Raw genomic sequence first — 18,599 nt, forward strand, 5'->3', positions numbered from 1 at the left:
CCACATGCCGCAGAGCAACTAGGCCCGTGAGCCACAGCTACTGAGCCTGTGCTCTAGAGCCCGCGTGCCACCACTGCTGAGCCCGCGTGCCACAGCTGCTGAGGCCCGCGCGCCTAGAGCCCGCGCTCCACAACGGGAGAGGCCACCGCAATGGGAGGCCCACGCACCGCAGCGAAGAGTAGCCCCCACTCAACACAAGTAGAGGGAGCCCGTGCACAGCAACGAAGACCCAACGCAGCCAAAAATAAAAATTAAAAAAAAAAAAGTAAAGGTTTCTTTTTTAAAAGAGTGGTATTAATCAAATATGAAAAATATTGTAACGCTATTATAGAATGTTATACGGAACATACTACAGAGTTCAGAAACCAACCTAATGTAAATGAACATTTAGAATGTGAGGAAGGATTAACCACTGGGAAAATAAAGTTAGATCTTTACTGATGCCATCTTCCAATATTTGTATAAATTATAATTTTAACGTTAAAAGAAAGGAAACCGTGAAAGTGCCGGAACAGAATGTTTATTTATTATGAGGATGAGATAGGCGTCTCTGAACTTGGCATAGGTCATAATTTGACTACAAATAATTCAAAATGTTACATCCAAAACCACCATAAAGTTAAAAGATAAATGACAAATAGGAAAGTTTTTGTAATGGATGTTACTGACAAAGCATATAATAACTATATAACATGGTCTTTCGAATCCACATGAAAAAGACACTCATCAGCAGAGAAAAATGGGAAAAGAACGTGAGTGGGTTTTTCATTAAAGAGAAAATCCAGTAGATAGTAAGCATATGAGCAAATGTGTTAACTCAGTAATCAAATATAAATAGAATTTGTCAATTATCAGTTTCTCAACAGCAAAAGGAAATGAAGATACTTGTGGTTGTTGAGAGTGAGATAGAAATGATCTTCATTCCTTGTTGGGTGTAAAGTTTTATAATCTTCCCAGAAAGCAATTTGATAAAGTTCATCTAAGGCCTTAAGAATATGCCTTTCATTTTCCCCAGAAAATCTACTTCCAGGAATTTATTCTAGGAAATAATGAAGGCACTGTGAAATGATTTAGCTATAAGATTGTTCATCATGGCATTGTTATATAATAACAAAAATTGCAAATAACCTAGATTATTTAACAAGTAGGAATTGTTTAAATATAATGAATCAGTAGTAGTTTTTTACCTTTTTACATGACGTTACAAAAATATATATATTCTGACATGGTTTTTAAAATAATACATATATGTTCATAGAAAAAAGTCTGTTTTTCTATTGTTTAAAAACAGAACTAAAAGTCTGAAAAGGAAGTGCACCAAATTGAAAATGAAGTTGTCTCTAGATGGTAGATTTAGAGATGCTTTAAATTTTTCCTCTTGTTTGCTTAGCCACATTTTCTAACTTTTTTTAAACAGAGAATATATTGCTTTTTTATAATAAAAAATTATATTATAAATAATATATTTAAACAATTTTAAGGTGATCCTCATACTGGGAGTTTAACATAGTGATTAAGAGTGTGACTTTTGATCCATGCAGACCTGGGGTTGTGTCCCAGCTCTGCTACACATTTTGATCCAGGCAAGTTAATTTCTCTAAACCTCAGTTTCTTCAGCTATAAAAACAGGATGATAAAAATCATACTGTGTTACTTAGTTTATAGAGCTGTTATGATGACTAAAGGAAATAATTTATGTAAAGAACTGAAGCTCGGTGCCTGGCACAGGAAGTGCTCATAAAGTGGTAATGGTATGGTAGTAATAATAATAAAACTTGAACTTGTTACTTCAGTTCTTAAAGTATGAAATGTTGAGGATAACTGCTTTATATTATAGATTATCTCTTATTATACAGTCATTTAGTGCCATTTGTGCTTGATGCTAGTTTTTATACATTTATAAAATGGAGTAAGGTGGGTCTATTTCTTAACTACGGTGACTAGACTGGATCTGCTAATTGTTCTAGTGTGAAATCTCATTCTGATCCACCTGTGTAGCTTAGGTCCTGTCCCCAGACCTCCACCACCAACTCTGTTACAGCAGCCTGCTTCCTTCACAACTCTTATCACAATTTATAATTAATGATTTATCCCTTTGTTTACTTACTTATTATCAGTGTCCTCCATTAGGCTGTAAGTGCAGTAGGGGCAGAGACTGTCTTGTTGACCATTATTTCCCCAGTGCCAGGCCCAGTAAGTATTCATCGAGCTGAAGAACTGTCAGAGTTTGGGACGCTGCACGTCAGGCCTGATGGCTGACACATCTCTCGTCATGAAGGAGATGTGCAGACAGATTTGGACTAAAATTATCATTACAACAAAAGTGGGTATTTAGGTTAAATAAATTACTTGGCTCAAAAATGTACAGTACAGAAAACAGATTCTACTTAAGTTCCCAATAAGTTACTCTAGCAAGAGTTTTTTGGCAAGCAGATGACATTTCCAAGGATGTTTAATTTTTGATAGTTTTCTTTATTATGAGCAAAATTAGATGTTCTGAGTAACACTTAAAAAATGTATAAGCCTTTGGAGTATGAATGCTTACTGAATTATGTATGTTATTTTATATTTGGCCTCATTCTCTCAGGTTCACAGTTAATAGAAGAATCTCTATAGTCGGATTTGGTTTATATGGATCTATTCATGGTCCCACGGATTATCAAGTGAATATACAGGTACACTTTTTTTTGCCCACTGTATACCATCTGAAATATATAACAGGTGTCATTTTATGGTAAGATATTGTTTCGGCAAAATCCAAATTTCAGTATAATTATCACAGGCATCAGAAAGCCTATTAGTATTTTAAGCCTAGAGGGTTCCATTTTACAATTGATCTAAAAAGTGTAGTTTCAGAAAATTGAGGTCCTGGGGTCCTTAACAGAAGCATTAACATATAAGGAGCTCTCCTTTGTCCAGGAAACCCTTCTATTAGTTCTTCCTGCTGTGTACTGACTGTCTCAAAGCACCCACCTGCTTTTTTCATGGTACTTTGAACTCTAGGGCTTGAAACTGTCTAATTTCCTATAACTACTGGTAACACCTCTGATTTCTGATTGTCTGACCATACCCTGCCCCATTCTTAGATCTGCTCCACCTCAGTTCTTTCAGATACGGCACGATTACTTAATCTCGAAGAAAGTGAAGCACCTCTCTCCTTCCCTTTCAGTCAACCAGTGTTCTCCACACTTTTTTTTTTTTTAAACATCTTTATTGAAGTATAATTGCTTTACAATGGTGTGTTAGTTTCTGCTTTATAACAAAGTGAATCAGTTATACATATGTTCCCATATCTCTTCCCTCTTGCATCTCCCTCCCTCCCACCCTCCCTATCCCACCCCTCTAGGTGGTCACAAAGCACCGAGCTGATCTCCCTGTGCTATGCGGCTGCTTCCCACTAGCTATCTATTTTACATTTGGTAGTGTATATATGTCCATGACACTCTCTCACCCTGTCACATCTCACCCCTCCCCCTCCCCATATCCTCAAGTCCATTCTCTCTTAGGTCTGTGTCTTTATTCCCGTCTTTTGATTGCACATCCCAGTTAGTAAAATTATTTTTGAAACACATCTACATTGTACTTTTATTTACTATACACATATACCTATGCAATACTATACTTATTTTATATTATACATAAATTAAAACACAAAAATAGAAATGAAAAAAGGAAGTAAACAATGTTTCAGACTTCTTTCAGCTGAAAAAACTGCTCTCTCTAAAATGTTAATTAATATACTATTTTTAATAGTAAAAACATTGGTGAACTTTGTGATCAAAATGCATCATTGACTTTCAAGATACACAACAATTCAAAGATCTGGTCTGGTCTGGGGACTTAACTGGTGGCGCAGTGGTTCAGAATCTGCCTGCCAGTGCAGGGAACACGGGTTCAAGCCCTGGTCCAGGAAGATCCCACATGCCGTGGAGCAACTAAGCCCGTGCGCCACAACTACTGAGCCTGCATGCCACAACTACTGAAGCCCTCCTGCTTAGAGCCCGTGTTCCGCAACAAAGACAAGCCACCGCAATGAGCAGCCCGCGTACTGCAATGAAGAGTAGCCCCTGCTCGCCGCAACTAGAGAAAGCCCGTGTGCAGCAAGGAGGACCCTACACAGACAAAAATAAAGATCTGGTCTGATGACAGCCAAAAAAGATACTTCACTACCTCACAAAGACACCTTGTTCCAAATGAAAGAATTGCTTTATTGGCTGTGCTAATGAAATCATGCTCATTTTTAAATTCTATCGACTAATGTTTATAGTGAAATTCAGCTATAAATTAAATCATTCATGTCAATTCCTTGCTCTTATAAACCAATTAGAAAGTTTGTTTTAATATTTTTAATAAATAGGGTCAAAAGCCACTGAAATTGTTTATTTGAAAGATTTTAAAGGTTAGGAAATTTTGTTTCTATAATTTTTAATGCCAAAAAACCACAGCAGACCTCTCGGGTATAAAAGATTTTCATGATCACTCCCCGTTTTACTTCATATATTGTTAAGATCCTATCCATAGGATCCATAAGCCCACTTAAGCAGGCTGTATAATCTGCAGGCCTGGGAAGGAGTGAGGGCCCCACAGTCATTCTCTTCAGTTGTGGAACCCCTGTCTTCCTTCAGCGCCCCTCACGTATTACATGAGACACCAGATTCCTTGTGTACAGTCTGAGGGAGGGCATCGGGGTTATAGGTATATTAAAATGATAAAATATAAAATGAATAGAAGTAGGACTTCTCTTTATTTTCTTCCGCCCAGTGGCTAGTCTCGTGCACCCTCTAGATAACACTACCAGATAGACCTGCCTGGGTTTGAATCTCAGCTCTACCATCTCCAGGGTGTGACTGGGGGCAAATTAGGTAACCTCTCTGAGCCACAGTGTCCTTGTTTACTTTGACAGTAGTGGTACCTCCATTATGTTTTTGTGAGGACCGGTTGAGATGATGCATGTAAAGTGTTTGGAACATAGTCTGTTGCTGTCGTTGTTGCTGTAGTTGTATAATTTGAGTCTCACAGTAGCCTTAGGAAGAAGGCAAACAAGTTTTTTTCCCAAAATAAAAGATAAAACTGAGGCATGGAGAAGTGAAGTGGTTTACTCTAGATTACACTGCCACAACGAAATCCTATGTCTTACTACTTTATTCCAGGGCACCATCATGTCTTTTTTTTTTTTTTTTTTTTAATTGAACTGTGATATACTATAGTCCCTCAGTATCTGCAGGGGATTGGTTCTAGGACCCCCTGTGGATACCAAAATCCACAGATGCTCAAAGCCCCTTATATAAAATGACGTAGTACAGTCAGTCCTCCACATCCACAGGTTCTGCATCCGCGTATACAGGGGGCCGACTGTACATACAGAAAAGTAGACATAAGTGGTACGTATGGCTCCCTTTCCATAAACTGTGAACACGCTTGTGTAACCAGCAGCCTGATCAAGGAACAGGGTATTACAGCACTCCAGACATCCCCTTGTGATCTTTTCTGGTCACTATCCCACCTGAGGTGGCCACTGTCCTGACCTCTCGCTGCATGTACTGGTTTAGCCTGTTTTACTCTTACCGTTTTTACCTGATGTATGCAAAAAGATGGCTTTGTGAGCCTTGGCCTCCACACATACTGTTCCCTTGCATGAAGACTTTTCCCTTATAACCTGGTAACCTCTGAGTTGAGCTTTTAAAACTCTCTTCTGTGGAGCCTCCCCACTTCGTGACAAAATCAGTTTTTCCTCTCCTCCTCCACTTCATCTTATGCATAGCTCTTTACTGCAGGTGCTGTACTGAATTGTCATTGTTTACTTGTCTAATGACTAGAAGCTCCCGGAGGGTGTCCCTCAGTGCCTGGCACAGATTATGGAACTAAATCGAAAAGACGGAATTTTCATATTTTGAATATCCACATAGGAAATGCTACAGGAATTTCCCAGCGACAAGACATAGGCTAGCAAGGAGTAAAGGCTCATTTCCCTCAGGTATCTAAAATCCACACAGTCTAAAACACCAGTTCCCAAGCCATGTGTCTTTTTTAGAAGCTCCTCTCTCCTGCAGCCAAGGCCCAGTTATCTAACATCCTCCCCATCCTTACTGCGGTAAATGCATTTTCTGACAGCGTGTTTAAAGCCATCTTTGGTGGTTAGAGACAGTAGAGAAAAATTACAGCAGAGAGATGTAGTAGTCTATTCTGCTGTGCTGAAGGGCTTCATACTCTCTTCTGCGAAACTTTGTTTTAACTTTAATTTCTCTTTTAAAAATTACAGATCATTGAATATGAAAAAAAACAAACCCTGGGACAAAATGATACTGGATTTAGTTGTGATGGGACTGCTAACACATTCAGGGTCATGTTCAAAGAACCCATAGAGATCCTACCCAACGTGTGCTACACAGCATGCGCAACGCTCAAAGTAAGAGTCTTCCTGAATGTTCCAGGTGGTGAGCTGGCGGGGCCCACGGTCTCCTCTTGCATGTTACAGAGAGCATGTTTCAGTAGAAGCTGAGAGTCACTAACAGTACAGCCTTGCCGGAAGCAGGGAAGGTAGGAAGGTGGGAGCTAAAATATTCCACTGCTTTGAGAAGAGCAGTGCCTCAGCAGAGCTCTGCTCTGAAAGAAATAGTTCTTCATAAGAAATAGCCCTGTGTTTGAGTAGGAGATTGGAAGTTTGACAGAAGATAAACTAAGACAATTATCTCCTTAAAACCATTTCACTGTCCTCTGATAGCTGAGCTCTACATTCAGTATTTTTAGTCATTAATTAGCTTGTAGCAAAAACTACATTTTTCCTTAAATGACTTGGCATAAATTTTTATACAAGAGCTATAACGAAATACAGTAGATCGGTAATATAATTAAAATACCACATTAAATTGAGTGCTTATTAAATGAAACTTACTAATGAACCTTTTGTTCTCATTTAGGGTCCAGATTCCCACTATGGCACTAAAGGACTGAAGAAAGTAGTGCATGAAACACCTACTGCTAGCAAGACTGTTTTTTTCTTTTTTAGTTCCCCTGGCAATAATAATGGCACTTCAATAGAAGATGGACAAATACCAGAAATAATATTTTATACATAATTCAGCATTATAATACATCCTGGCTAAATAGTACCATACAGTCTAGTCTCAAAGGCATAAAAAACTGGCCACAGAAAAGAGTTTGCGTGTTATGAATATTTATAACTGTAAGATAAGAGACATTTTAGTTTCTTAGAAAAGATAGATAAGTGTTGACTTAAATCTCTGCATGATTTAAAGGGAGATTTTCCATTTTCTTATAACCTTAGGGGAAAAAAGAACCGGTTTAATTGTTTAAAAAAAAAAAAAACAGCTATTTCAGCTTTATCTTGCATAGTTTCATAGATTAGCTGACTCATAATCTTTCAGCAGTTTTATAACTGAAAGATTCTTGTTTTATATAGCTGGTTTGTTTTTTTTTCTGTTTTAACTGTTTTGAAGGTTACATAAGATGAGGTGGGTCAGTATTCCTACAGAATTCCTATTAACTCAAATAACTAATTTCAGAAAATGAAGAAAACTGACCTCATCTTTGGAGTTTCTAACTATCTGGTGGTTAGCATTTGCAATATTGCTAGAAATAGGCTTAACAAATGCCAAAGAAAATCTTCAGTGCATTTACAGAAAAGGATATTTTATAATAGTATAATATGTTACATAGTACAGTTTTAAACGATAAATGAAATTTGTACGAATTCACAATAATGTGATATAAACAAAGGGTCTAAAGGTGTACTCCAAGACTGGCTTCTTTATCACTAAGCTGCACCACTGTACGTGTCTCTCTCTGGGGGGATGCGGTTGAGAATTCCCAAGATTGAGGTGATGGTGGTGGTGCTGATGGTGGCTGAGTAAACAGACATCAGTTCAGCTCTGTGGCGATAATCTGACACAGCAAGAACTGGAATGAAATACTAACATCTCTAACAGCTGCTTTGAAACTTTAAAGATATCCAACAGAACCACTCCTGAAAAGTATACTTTCTGTCACCTACACAGTTCTATCCAAGAAATAAAATATGTTTAACATTCATGACCTCACTGTCAACAGGTACAGCTGCCTAAGGAGGGGATAGGAAGTATATTGGAAGAATGACATTTATACACTTTTATAAAGCAAAATTTTTATATAAAATAACATTCTTTTTCTTTCCCTTCAAAATGATTATCTCATTAAAAATGTATGTGTGATTAAGTTTAAGCTATATCAAATAGTTGTGGAAGATGTGTAGAAATCACAATTCTTTTAAGTATCAACTTAAAAAGAATTTTTTCTAAATGGTAATTAGGATAAAAAAATTTTCCATCTAAAGTAGTATTCTATTTGCTATTTTCAAGAAGGTAGTGAGGTGTGGTGGTGGCAGAGGTCTCATGTAACTGAAGGTAGTCATACAAGGGACAAGAAATGGAACCGTTTACTGACATGGGACATCCCCTGGAATTTTTAAAAAATAAATATCTATTGTACTTTTATTTATTTTTTTTGTCATTTGTCTTTTCTAAAAGTTGAGTGTAAGACACCATTTTGGAACAAAGCTTCTAATTAATTGAGGTTGAACCTTATTTTTAATTTATGGAAGTAATGCAGCCCATAGTAAGAATGCCTTACTGTTGCCTTAAAGCAACTATAGCAGCAACAACTGTTGCCGTCTGCTGCTTCATCAGTTTTTTTCAGTCTCAGGTTTTTCTCCCCTGTTCTACTCTCAGTAGGTGAGAGAAAGGAAACTGTTCTTGTTATTTACTCTGATATAGTGTAAGGACCATCTCGCCATCGTTTAGTATTAATAGAGCACCTGAGTGACTCCTGGGTACCAGGCTCTGCACTGAGTACTTCACACACGTTCTCATTTGCTTCTCACAACATCAGTATGAGAGAAGTACTATTATAATACCCATTTCACAGGCCAAGAAATTCATGATTTAAAAGGTCAGTAAGTGGTGGGAAGCAGAATTTAAACCCAGATCTATCTCCCAAACTACAAAGTTGGGAAAATGTTATTTTGCTGGGTCCCAAAATGCCACATTCTCAAACTTTACAATGAGACCCAAAAAGATACTTGGCTAATCTGTATTTACTGTAGAATATAAGCAATTTCTATTTTTTAAAAGAGTGATTACTCCAGTATCTACCCAACAAATTGTGATTATTTGTTTGCATTATAAAAGTGTTTTTTCTTTAAGGCCCACATAAGTAGTGCTTTTAATTTGCAAGAAAAAAATTTACCGGGAAACAGATAACCTTAATAGGACTTTAGAGAGAGCGGTATGTCTTCAAATGCGGTATGTTAAATGCAATACGTTTTAGACAAAACATTGTTCCCTTTCGAGTCCTGTCTCCTTCAAACAGTCTGCTCCTTTTTGCTTCCCGGTTCTAGTTATCCAGATTCGAAACCTGAAAATTGTCCCTTGAATTAGACAATGCATCATTGATAAGAGAGGACGGTGCTATAGTAATCCCAGCCCCAAGAGCTACACGGCTCATTTAGTCTTTTGCCGAGTTTGCACACATAAAAAAATCCATCTTCTCCATTGGCAAAGGCTAAGATAAGATTGAGTTTTTAAACTGAACTTTACTAAAACCTGAAAGAAATGTAAAAGAAAACAGGAACCAGTATAAATATTTATAATGGGTTTTCTGCCATTTGGATAATAGCCCCTATTTTTTTTTTTTACCATTGGGCAGTATTTTTTCCAACTCTCTCCTTTCCAGAGGCAAAGATTCGGGGCAGAAGCAACAACAGATGTACAGTTTGGGTGGCAAATGGAGCTGATGGCTTTTCCCCTCCCCCTTCTCCACTCCCCACTCCTGAGTGACCTTTGGGAAAGTCTGAATGGTCCTTGCAGGGCACCTCTTCCCTCGCTCTGCCTTCGCTCATCTAGTCAACTGCCAGGTAACATAATAATCCACGATTGCAAGTGCCCCCTTTATTTCCATCTTAACTGTCAAAGCTTTAACTGAGACTGTCATGACTTCACCCCAAACTAATTCTATATAATGCTGATTCAGCTTTTGTGCCCCAATTCTTAACTGATTTCAAACAAAGAAAATATGGCTTTGGTTTAACACCTGGTTCACTTTCTTCTACCAAAGCCTTCACACTGAGTGGCCTCAGTGTCCAAGTGGGTGGACAACCCAGCCAAACCTAGCTTTCCGTTTTCTTGCTAACCTCCAGTAACCTTCACCATTTCATGTCAATCACTCCTGCTCATGACCACACCATTTACCTTGTCATATGGACTCGCACTACCTCTGAAATGGTAAATTCAGACTTTACACTCTCTGACCACAACCTTCGATGCCTCTTCAGCTCTCACACATACTCCCATACATGTGTCCTTGAACCTCAAGACTGCCATTCCTTTGACCTCTCCGTCCTTTCTGTCACCCCTCTTCCTTCCCTACCCTAGTAGACTCCACCTTCGATCTTTTGGTTTTTTTCCTTCTCCACTTTTGATCTTTGATCACCATTAACCATTTCAGTAACCCTCAACCCCCTCATCCCCACCTGGATGAAACCAGCTGTCTGCCTTACCTTCAACTTCCTGGCTGCTGGGTCCAGGCATTTAAAAATGATATAACTGTACAAGACTGGGGTCATGATGATTTCATGGTCTCCAAGTTCAGCTAGACCATCAGTGTTGCAGAGTGAGAGTTTCAACAGTTAGCTCTTTGACATTCTCCAGAGTATTTAAATCTGTTCCACTCTCCTCACATCTTCAACACCTCCTCTCCTTCAGCTAATGAAAGAACTCCAGCTCCTCGCATCAAACCTATACACACAGCTACATGTGCACCTAAACTTTTCCTTCTCTTGTGAAGGAAGGGGTGTCTGAGTAAGGCTTCTTGTAGACAGGTCAGTCTCCACCTGTGCTCAGAACCCCACCACCTCCCTCTGTTGTAACTTCTCCTCTCTTGGCTTATTCCTATGCATATTCAAATGTGGTTAATTCTCATCCAGTTTAAAAAAGAAAAAACATCTTAACGTCATGTGCTCATCCAATACCAGTTACTCCTTCACAGTGAAATTGTATTATTTTCTACACACATTATCTCTTTCCTCTTCTGCACTGAAACTGCTAGCACCTAGGTCGCTAACACCGCTCGTTTCTGTTTTACATGCCCTCTCTGTGGCACTACTCCCTGTTGACTACTCCCTCTTGAAGTACCCTTTCTTGGCTGCTACGTACTCCTACATCTGGCCAATGTCATTTGGTGCCTTCGTTTCTTTACATTTTCTTAGGGTTCTGTCCTGGGCCCTCATGCTCTGCACACTCTCTGGGTCTTTATCTCATCCACGTGCATGGCTTCAATTACCATCTATTTTCAGAGGGCTCCAGAATCCATCATCAGTCCACATCTCTCAAGCTTCAGTTACAGACGTTCAGTTACCCCCTTAATATTTCTACTTAGTGTCCCACAGCTATCTCAAACTCATTATGTCCCGGACTGAACAATTCACCTCAGACTCCCAAACCTGCTCCTCGGGCCCCAAACCTGGGCATCTTCCCTGACTCTTCACTCTCATTCCCACATCCAGTCATTCCCCAAGCTCCGATCATTCTAGTTCTTGAGTATGCTTGAAATGATCAGCTCTCAGTTCTCCATTCCCACTGCTACTACTCTGGTTCAGGCCACCATCTTCCATTTAAGAGGGAGGTCTCCCTACCTCTATTCCTCTATTGGCCACATTGCAGCCAGTGATCTTTCTAATCACAACAAATGTGACTCTACCAATCCTTTGCTTCAAACCCTTCAATGACTCTGATCTTGCCTCCGCCTTCTTCAGTTTCATCTTTTGCCACTTCGCGCATCAGAATATATTTCCTCTCCTTTTACATTGTGGCATCCTCAGCGCCTGGCACAAGGTAGAGGCTCCATCAGTACACGGAAGGTACCCAAAGGCTAAAGCAGCAGGAGACTCTACATCCACTTAAGGGCCATAGGAAGCAGCGTGGGGCTCTGCACCTGCTGGTTGGCTGCAGCAGCGAGAAGACACCTGGCCCTGTGCGCTCTTTGCCGCTCACTCCAATCCTTTCTTCCCATGAGGAAACAAGACCAGAGGTGGGTGGGGGGTGGTCACGACTCGACCAGAGCCCAGCTCCCCATCTCTCGGCCTCCTGAGCCGCTTTTCTAGGTGGCGAGGTTCCCGCGCAGGTCCGGGAAGAACGAGGGGTCTTGCTCCCGCCAGCCGGAAGATGTCGCCCTCGTGAGAGGAGAGGCGCAGGCCAGAGAAGCCGCTCCTGCCCGCTGCGTGCGCAGGTGCAGAGGACTCTTCCGGCGTCGGGCCGCCTTCCCTGCCGCCTCCTTGGCGTGGATGCTGCGGCTCGGCTCCGGGGTGAGGAAGCTGGGGACAGGACCCGGTGCTCGGGCTGCTGCCCGGCTCCCTCTGGGCACCGAGATGCCTAAGAAAGCTGGTGCAACGAACAAGGCCAGTGGCAAGTCCCTTGGCAGTGGGAGGGTGGGCTGCAGGAATGCTGGTTGAGGAGCGCGGGAGAGAAGCGGGAGCCGCGGGTGGGTAGAAGCTCCGCCAACTGCATGTTGTCTCTGAGTTCCGGGCCTCCCGCTCCCTGTCTCTCTCGGATGCGCCGCCGCCCGCCGTGGAAGTCGGAGGGCCCGGGCCGGCGGCGCGCGAGGCTGTGCCTGAGCTGTGGCTGCCGACCCCGCCGGCCTCGCTCCCACACTCCCAGGCTCGCGCTTCGTGTTCCGGCAGTGCAGTGCGGCCTGTGCTTCCCTGGGAGGCTCTAGTTAGCGTTCTGTCTCCTTCCCTTGGCTGGTCTTCGCACCCCTCCGTCAGTAATGCACCACTCCCACTTCCCTTCCACCGTCTCTGCAGGGCTGACTCCAATCGGTTCCTAAGACCCGGCTCTAAGACTGCCTCCGGCCGGGAGCTTCCCCAGTGTCCCGAGGCGGGACTGCCTTCCCCTTCTCTGCGCCGTGATGTCCCGTGCGTGTGTGGTCGGCGCTCCTAGCACAGTGTATTAGAGTGATTATTTGTTCTTTTTCTCTCGCTGTAGTCCGAGCTCCTTGAGCTCCATGTGTCCTTATTCATCTTTACATCTCCTTTGCCTACATTCTGCCTTGGTGCGCAGTTCATGTTTGTTCAATGGAAAGTTCCTAGTACAGCTTCTGGCACACAGTAGTCCTTTAAATACCACTGTTGTTCCTTCCTCCTCCCCTTCCCCCCAGAACACACGGATATACACCGTCCAGCCATAGTTGTTCACAAACATTTGTTAACTTGTGCTGCTTGAGATACAAAGATGAAAAATGAATAATCGCTGCTCCCTGAGGAATGGGAAATACAAAGCCGACAGTAGGAACCAGTTCTAAGTCAGGTCTTCCAAGGCAGGAAAAAAGCACTTTGTGGGGTTGATGGGAAGGCTTCATGGAAGAATTGATTTGAGCCATGAAGGATGATGGAAAACCATTCTGGGTGGCCAGAAATCCCTGGACGTGACCGATTAGCCTAGTTTGTCTTGGTTAAGGGTGAAGAGGAATCATGGAAAGATCACATGTGTGGGAAAGTATTTTGTACCTGTAAAGTTGTAGTGTGACTGTTGTTGTCGTTTTAGGGTAAAAGCCAGAGCAAGGAAGCAGAGAGACCAGTTCCTCCCTCAGGTCCTGTGGCAGTTGATCCCAAAGGTTGCATCACCATAGCCATCCATGCCAAACCTGGTTCCAAACAAAATGCTGTGACAGGTATACCTGGCCACTGGGGTGGGAATCTTGTATGAACCACTTGTCTCCTCTCCATCCTCCCTTTGCCTTGGCTTGCTGAAAGTCCATCCTGTATGGTCAAGTATATTTTTCACACCTGCAGTTAGAGGCTTCTCCATTTTTAAATTCTGGATTCTAATGTAAAGGTGTAATCTAGTGTTTAAAAGCAAATATACCATATTTAAAGCATACCAAGTTAGAGGAAAGAACCATTTTGTATTGTCCTTTTTAATATGGTATTTTATGAACCAGGATTTACTGTGGTGATCAATTCAAAATACAAACTGCGAATCGTTATGTTGTACACCTGTTATGTGTCAATTATACCTCAAAATTTAAAAAGGTATTTTAGAAAGAACATATATAGAAACGTGTAGCCCAGATGACTCTTAGTTTGTCCTATTCCAAAAGTGGAAACATTGGCCAGAGAAAGAAAGATGTTTTGGTTGATTTTTTTAAATGACCATTGGTCCAAGGAGGGAGAGAAAACCTCAGATCTGTGAACATGATCGTCAACACCTGTGTGAGCTTATTTCAACTCAAAACTCTACAAGATATTTCTGGGCCCAGTTCTTTCATCTGTCAGATGAGACAGTTAGAAGCTTTTAAGCTATTCCCTGGAGTCCAAAAGGTGCCTCAGGAATCTCTGCAGTGGGCAAGGGGGAGGTTGGCAGACAGGACTCCTGAGTAGCTGTTTACATTTGTTTTAAGTGTTGGGGCTTCAGGGTAGGTTGGGTGGGGTGGGAGGCTTCTGATTGGGAAAAAAGTTTGATCTGAGTTATCTTGATGGTCTTTTTCACCCACTAAAGCTAAAGCTCTGTATTCCAATTTTTTAAATATTTTGAAAACAAGACCTCAAAATTGGGGTGCTAGGCCTGATTTGTGTTGATAGCCATGTTAGCTTGCCTATTTGTTGGCTGTACCCTCCTTGGCCAGCATTTTCTAAGTAGTCACTGTGGACACTGTCTGCTGTTGGAATACCATGTTTCATCAGATCTAACTGGCCATCATCTATAAGGTGCAAAAGTACTTTGTGTACCAGTAAGACAAAATCCACATCAACTAAACACTTTCTTTTCCATTTATGATAAGATACATCAGGATTTCAAAGATATTAAAATGTGAAAAACTGTGCATCATAGAATCAGTGACAGGATAGGAGGAGGGTTGTTCTACCATTTCATTCCTGTGGATTCTGTAGCTGTGTTTACACAGGCAAGATGTAAGTGTGTGGAAATGCCCAAGTAACCCCAGATGCAGGACCAGCTCAAGCTCATTTGCAAACTGCTTTGAGTGTATACTTCTCTCTCAGAAATAACAGTGGAGGATTGCAGGCAGGTTGCTCTTTATAAAGGCTGTATTGATGAGGGAGTCTGGACCACTCTTCAAAAAGCAGTGTTCATTGTCCCTGGATTTCAAAGCATGAATTCAAATTTATTTGTGAATCACAATGCCACTTTCTAGCCATGTGACCTTGGACACATTACTTCTCGGTTCCAATTTCCTCGTTTGTAAAATGGAGGTAATAAAGGTATTAATATCTTCATAAAATTATAGGAATAAACAAGTTAATATTTGTAAAGCCCTTAAAACATGTTTGTGTGCCCTTAAAATTAGTGTATGTAAGCGCTGTGTAGATGCTAACTAAATACTACATTTTAAAAACATCAAAGAGACATTTCACATAAGAGGTGAATCTAATCCAGTGCTCCCACTTTCCTGATGAGGAGACCCCGAACAACCCTCTACAGTTTCGTGAGCTGCCTGGTTCATCCACTTCCCAGTGACATTGCGGGGCTAACACCCAGCTCCTCTGACTCCCTGCCTGGGCTCTTCCTGTTAGACCAAGTGCAGTTTCCAGCTCCTAAATCCAGGTTATTGCCCAGGACTCTGTAGGCCCAGTTTGGTCAGCAGGGTGGGGTGGGGTAAATATCAGTTTTCTTCTCTGGATTTCCGTAATGGTAGAGGCATATTTATGTTTATGTTCCCTTAACTGTGATTAATCATTCTTCATTCAGCAGTTATTAATTGAAAACCTGCAATATGCCAGACAAATGCAAACACTTCTACAAAATATGCTCACTGCGTGGAGAAAAAGAACTCCACGAGGATCAAGTCCACACTGTTTTCATTCCAGATTTGACAGCCGAGGCTGTGAGTGTAGCTATTGCAGCACCTCCGACAGAAGGAGAGGCTAACGCCGAGCTTTGTTGGTATCTTTCCAAAGTCTTAGAACTCAGGAAGAGTGATGTGGTTTTGGATAAGGTAGGTCTCTCTCTCTCTCTCAACATCTTTGAGTACTACATCAGTCATGACTTTTAAAATACCAATTTTTTTCTTTTCCAAATAATTGAAAAACCAGTTGTTTTTAATGCTCATAATCATTTAATCACTAAAATCTGTGAATTCTTCCTAATCTCCTTCACTCCTAATGCCTCACTCCTTCAGACTGTGCACACGCTATACTTGTATTCCTTAATTGCCATCATTTCCAGCATTTTCTCCTAAGTTCATTCCTGTACCTGCTCTGTCAGATTAATCTTGTCTTTTCCCTCAAGTCATCACCATACTAGAAAAATCTAAAATGGTTCCTGTTGTCATCTCCATTAGTGAGTGCATCAAGCATACCTGGTCCCCCGTGTTATCCTTGCTTACTAGGAGAAGCTTATTAGGAAGAGAGACGACTCATGTGAAGTCATTAATACCATGGGTTTGCACTAGGGGTGGATATCAAAATCACCTGGAAATGATTTCTAGAACACAGGTTCCTGGGCATCACCCCAGACTTACCTGAAATAGAATCTGCAGGAGTAAGACCCACTCGTGTTTACATTTCTTAAAGCTCTACCTGTTTTCCAGTGCTATACTCTGTAGCTCCTACCCAGGATCCAGCGGGCACTCAGAGTCATTGGTTAGTAGGCGGTACCTAAACGTCCATCCGATCAGGCCACTGCCTCACCGTCGCCCCTGCGGCAGGTCATTTCGGATTTTCTCCAGCGCACGTGCTCTGGCATTTGCCTGAAAGACTCCCCACTCTTCCACCTGTGCAGCCTCTACCCATCTAGATAAATACCTGCTCAAAATTTACCTTCTTTAAAGGGTGTTTACCTTTTTATAGTTGTCTTAAGCAGTTGTGGAATCATAGCACTTGGATATGTGGTTGCTTTTTGTTTGGAATTTTCAGAAATGTGTAACAGTATAGAGAATACCAATTTGTTTTACATTTGGAATTATTTTTATACAAAGTTTATATAAAATTGCAATATTTGTTTTGGTAATTTAAAAAATAACTTAAACAAAAGTATTACTTGAAACCAGAATATTGTACATCTGGATTCCATATTCATTTTGAAAATTTAATGCCTAGCTTTTATTATTACAGAAATTGATGTATGAAGGTTAAAAACTCTGGAGAGTTGTAAAAATATTGTAGTAAGGTGGAATCCAAGAGACAGCCTTTGGTTAGACCAGAAACGGCTAGGAGAAAGTGGGCACTAAGCTGTCAGGAAAACACCAGCCCACCTGTAACAACCCCTCAGCAACTGAGGTCTGCTGTCTCTAATAGCATTAGACAGTTTAGTGTGTTATCCTGACACTGTTGTTTTTTCCTTTTGGTCCAGGGTGGTAAATCTCGTGAAAAAGTGGTGAAGCTTTTGGCCTCCACAACTCCGGAAGAGATCTTGGAGAAACTGAAAAAGCAAGTTGAAAAAAAATAAAAGCAAGAAATGAAAAGTACACCCTTGAGAAACTTTTTTATTGCTAATGATGAAAAGACTGTTAAAAAGGAAAATATATTTAAAGACACAGAATGTGGAAATACACATATATTTAATAAGAACAGGACACAAAAAAGAAGTATGAAGATTGAAAGTACTGTATGTTGAATTTAGGTTCTAAAATCCCTGATCCCAAACAGCTTGGGACATGTTACTCTGATTTCATGGTGTTACAAAATAACAGAGCTGGAAAGGATATTTAAGATGACCTGATTCAGCCCCTTTCATTTTGTCATGGGGCTTCTGATGTCCAGAATTTGAGTGTATTCAGGATCACATGGTGTAAGATGGCAACTAGAACCTAGACCCCTTGGCTCCCAGTTGAATGCAGTTTATCCCAATTGTAAATTAAAATATTTCCACAGCACTACTGGAATTCTGGGGATGGCCTTCTAATCCAGTTTACAAGTGACAGAGGAAGACCTGTCACTGCTTCGTAGTGTCACTTTGTATTTTAAAATGCTTATGTATTTTATTATGTAAAATGCAAAATTTTTTTTCTGTGTTTTTTAAAAATTCTGTTGACCATTTTGTTAAAAAGTAAATAAGAATAATCAAGGCTTGTAATTTAGGGAATTCCCCAGCAGTCCAGTGGTTAGGACTCGGCGCTTTCATTGCCAGGGCCCTGGTTCAATCCCTGGTTGGGGAACTAAGATTCTGCAAGCCATGCAAGACACAGCCAAAAAAAAAAAACGACTTGTAATTTAATGTTAATTTTCATTTTTGAGAAGTGATGAATTTTCTTCCTCCTTGGATGGTTAACTGCAGTCATCAAATCTGGTAGTTCTTAAGAATCTCCTAGGGGCTTCCCTGGTGGCGCAGTGGTTGAGAGTCTGCCTGCCAATGCAGGGGACACGGGTTCGAGCCCTGGTCTGGGAAGATCCCACATGCCGCGGAGCAGCTAGGCCCGTGAGGTGAGCCACAACTACTGAGCCTGCGCGTCTGGAGCCTGTGCCCCGCAACAAGAGAGGCCGTGACAGTGAAAGGCCCGTGCACCGCGATGAAGAGTGGCCCCTGCCTGCCACAACTAGAAAAAGCCCTCTCACAGAAACGAAAGACCCAATACAGCCTAAATAAATAAATAAAAAT

General features: G+C 41.1%; 2 protein-coding genes across 5 annotated transcripts in view; both read left to right on the forward strand.

Annotated features, from left to right (window-relative positions):
- BTBD1 (BTB domain containing 1) overlaps positions 1–8,491 on the forward strand; it is a 43,622-nt gene extending 35,131 nt beyond the window's left edge. For 2 of the 3 annotated variants that reach the window (XM_036842273.1, XM_036842272.1), the window contains 3 exons: positions 2,588–2,675; positions 6,260–6,406; positions 6,918–8,491. In XM_036842273.1, coding sequence (XP_036698168.1) covers positions 2,588–2,675; positions 6,260–6,406; positions 6,918–7,076 — 394 coding nt within the window. In that variant the 3' untranslated portion in view covers positions 7,077–8,491. Of the gene's footprint in view, positions 1–2,587; positions 2,676–6,259; positions 6,407–6,917 lie in introns of those variants that run through there. The other variant, XM_036842274.1, reaches the window with a different exon arrangement.
- A 3,799-nt stretch (positions 8,492–12,290) lies between these two features.
- On the forward strand, positions 12,291–17,495 carry C2H15orf40 (chromosome 2 C15orf40 homolog). Of its 2 annotated transcripts, none has more exons than XM_036843372.1 (4): positions 12,291–12,445; positions 13,590–13,716; positions 15,872–15,999; positions 17,355–17,495. In XM_036843372.1, exons 1-4 carry the CDS (start codon positions 12,332–12,334, stop codon positions 17,448–17,450), a joined length of 465 nt encoding a protein of 154 aa, XP_036699267.1. In that variant the 5' UTR covers positions 12,291–12,331; the 3' UTR covers positions 17,451–17,495. The 2 variants fall into 2 exon arrangements, with proteins under 2 accessions (XP_036699267.1, XP_036699268.1); XM_036843373.1 differs by having other exon boundaries at positions 12,298–12,352.
- The last annotated feature ends 1,104 nt before the right edge of the window (positions 17,496–18,599 follow it).

The sequence above is a fragment of the Balaenoptera musculus genome, chromosome 2 (assembly GCF_009873245.2).
Source record: "Balaenoptera musculus isolate JJ_BM4_2016_0621 chromosome 2, mBalMus1.pri.v3, whole genome shotgun sequence".
NCBI classification, from domain to species: domain Eukaryota; kingdom Metazoa; phylum Chordata; class Mammalia; order Artiodactyla; family Balaenopteridae; genus Balaenoptera; species Balaenoptera musculus.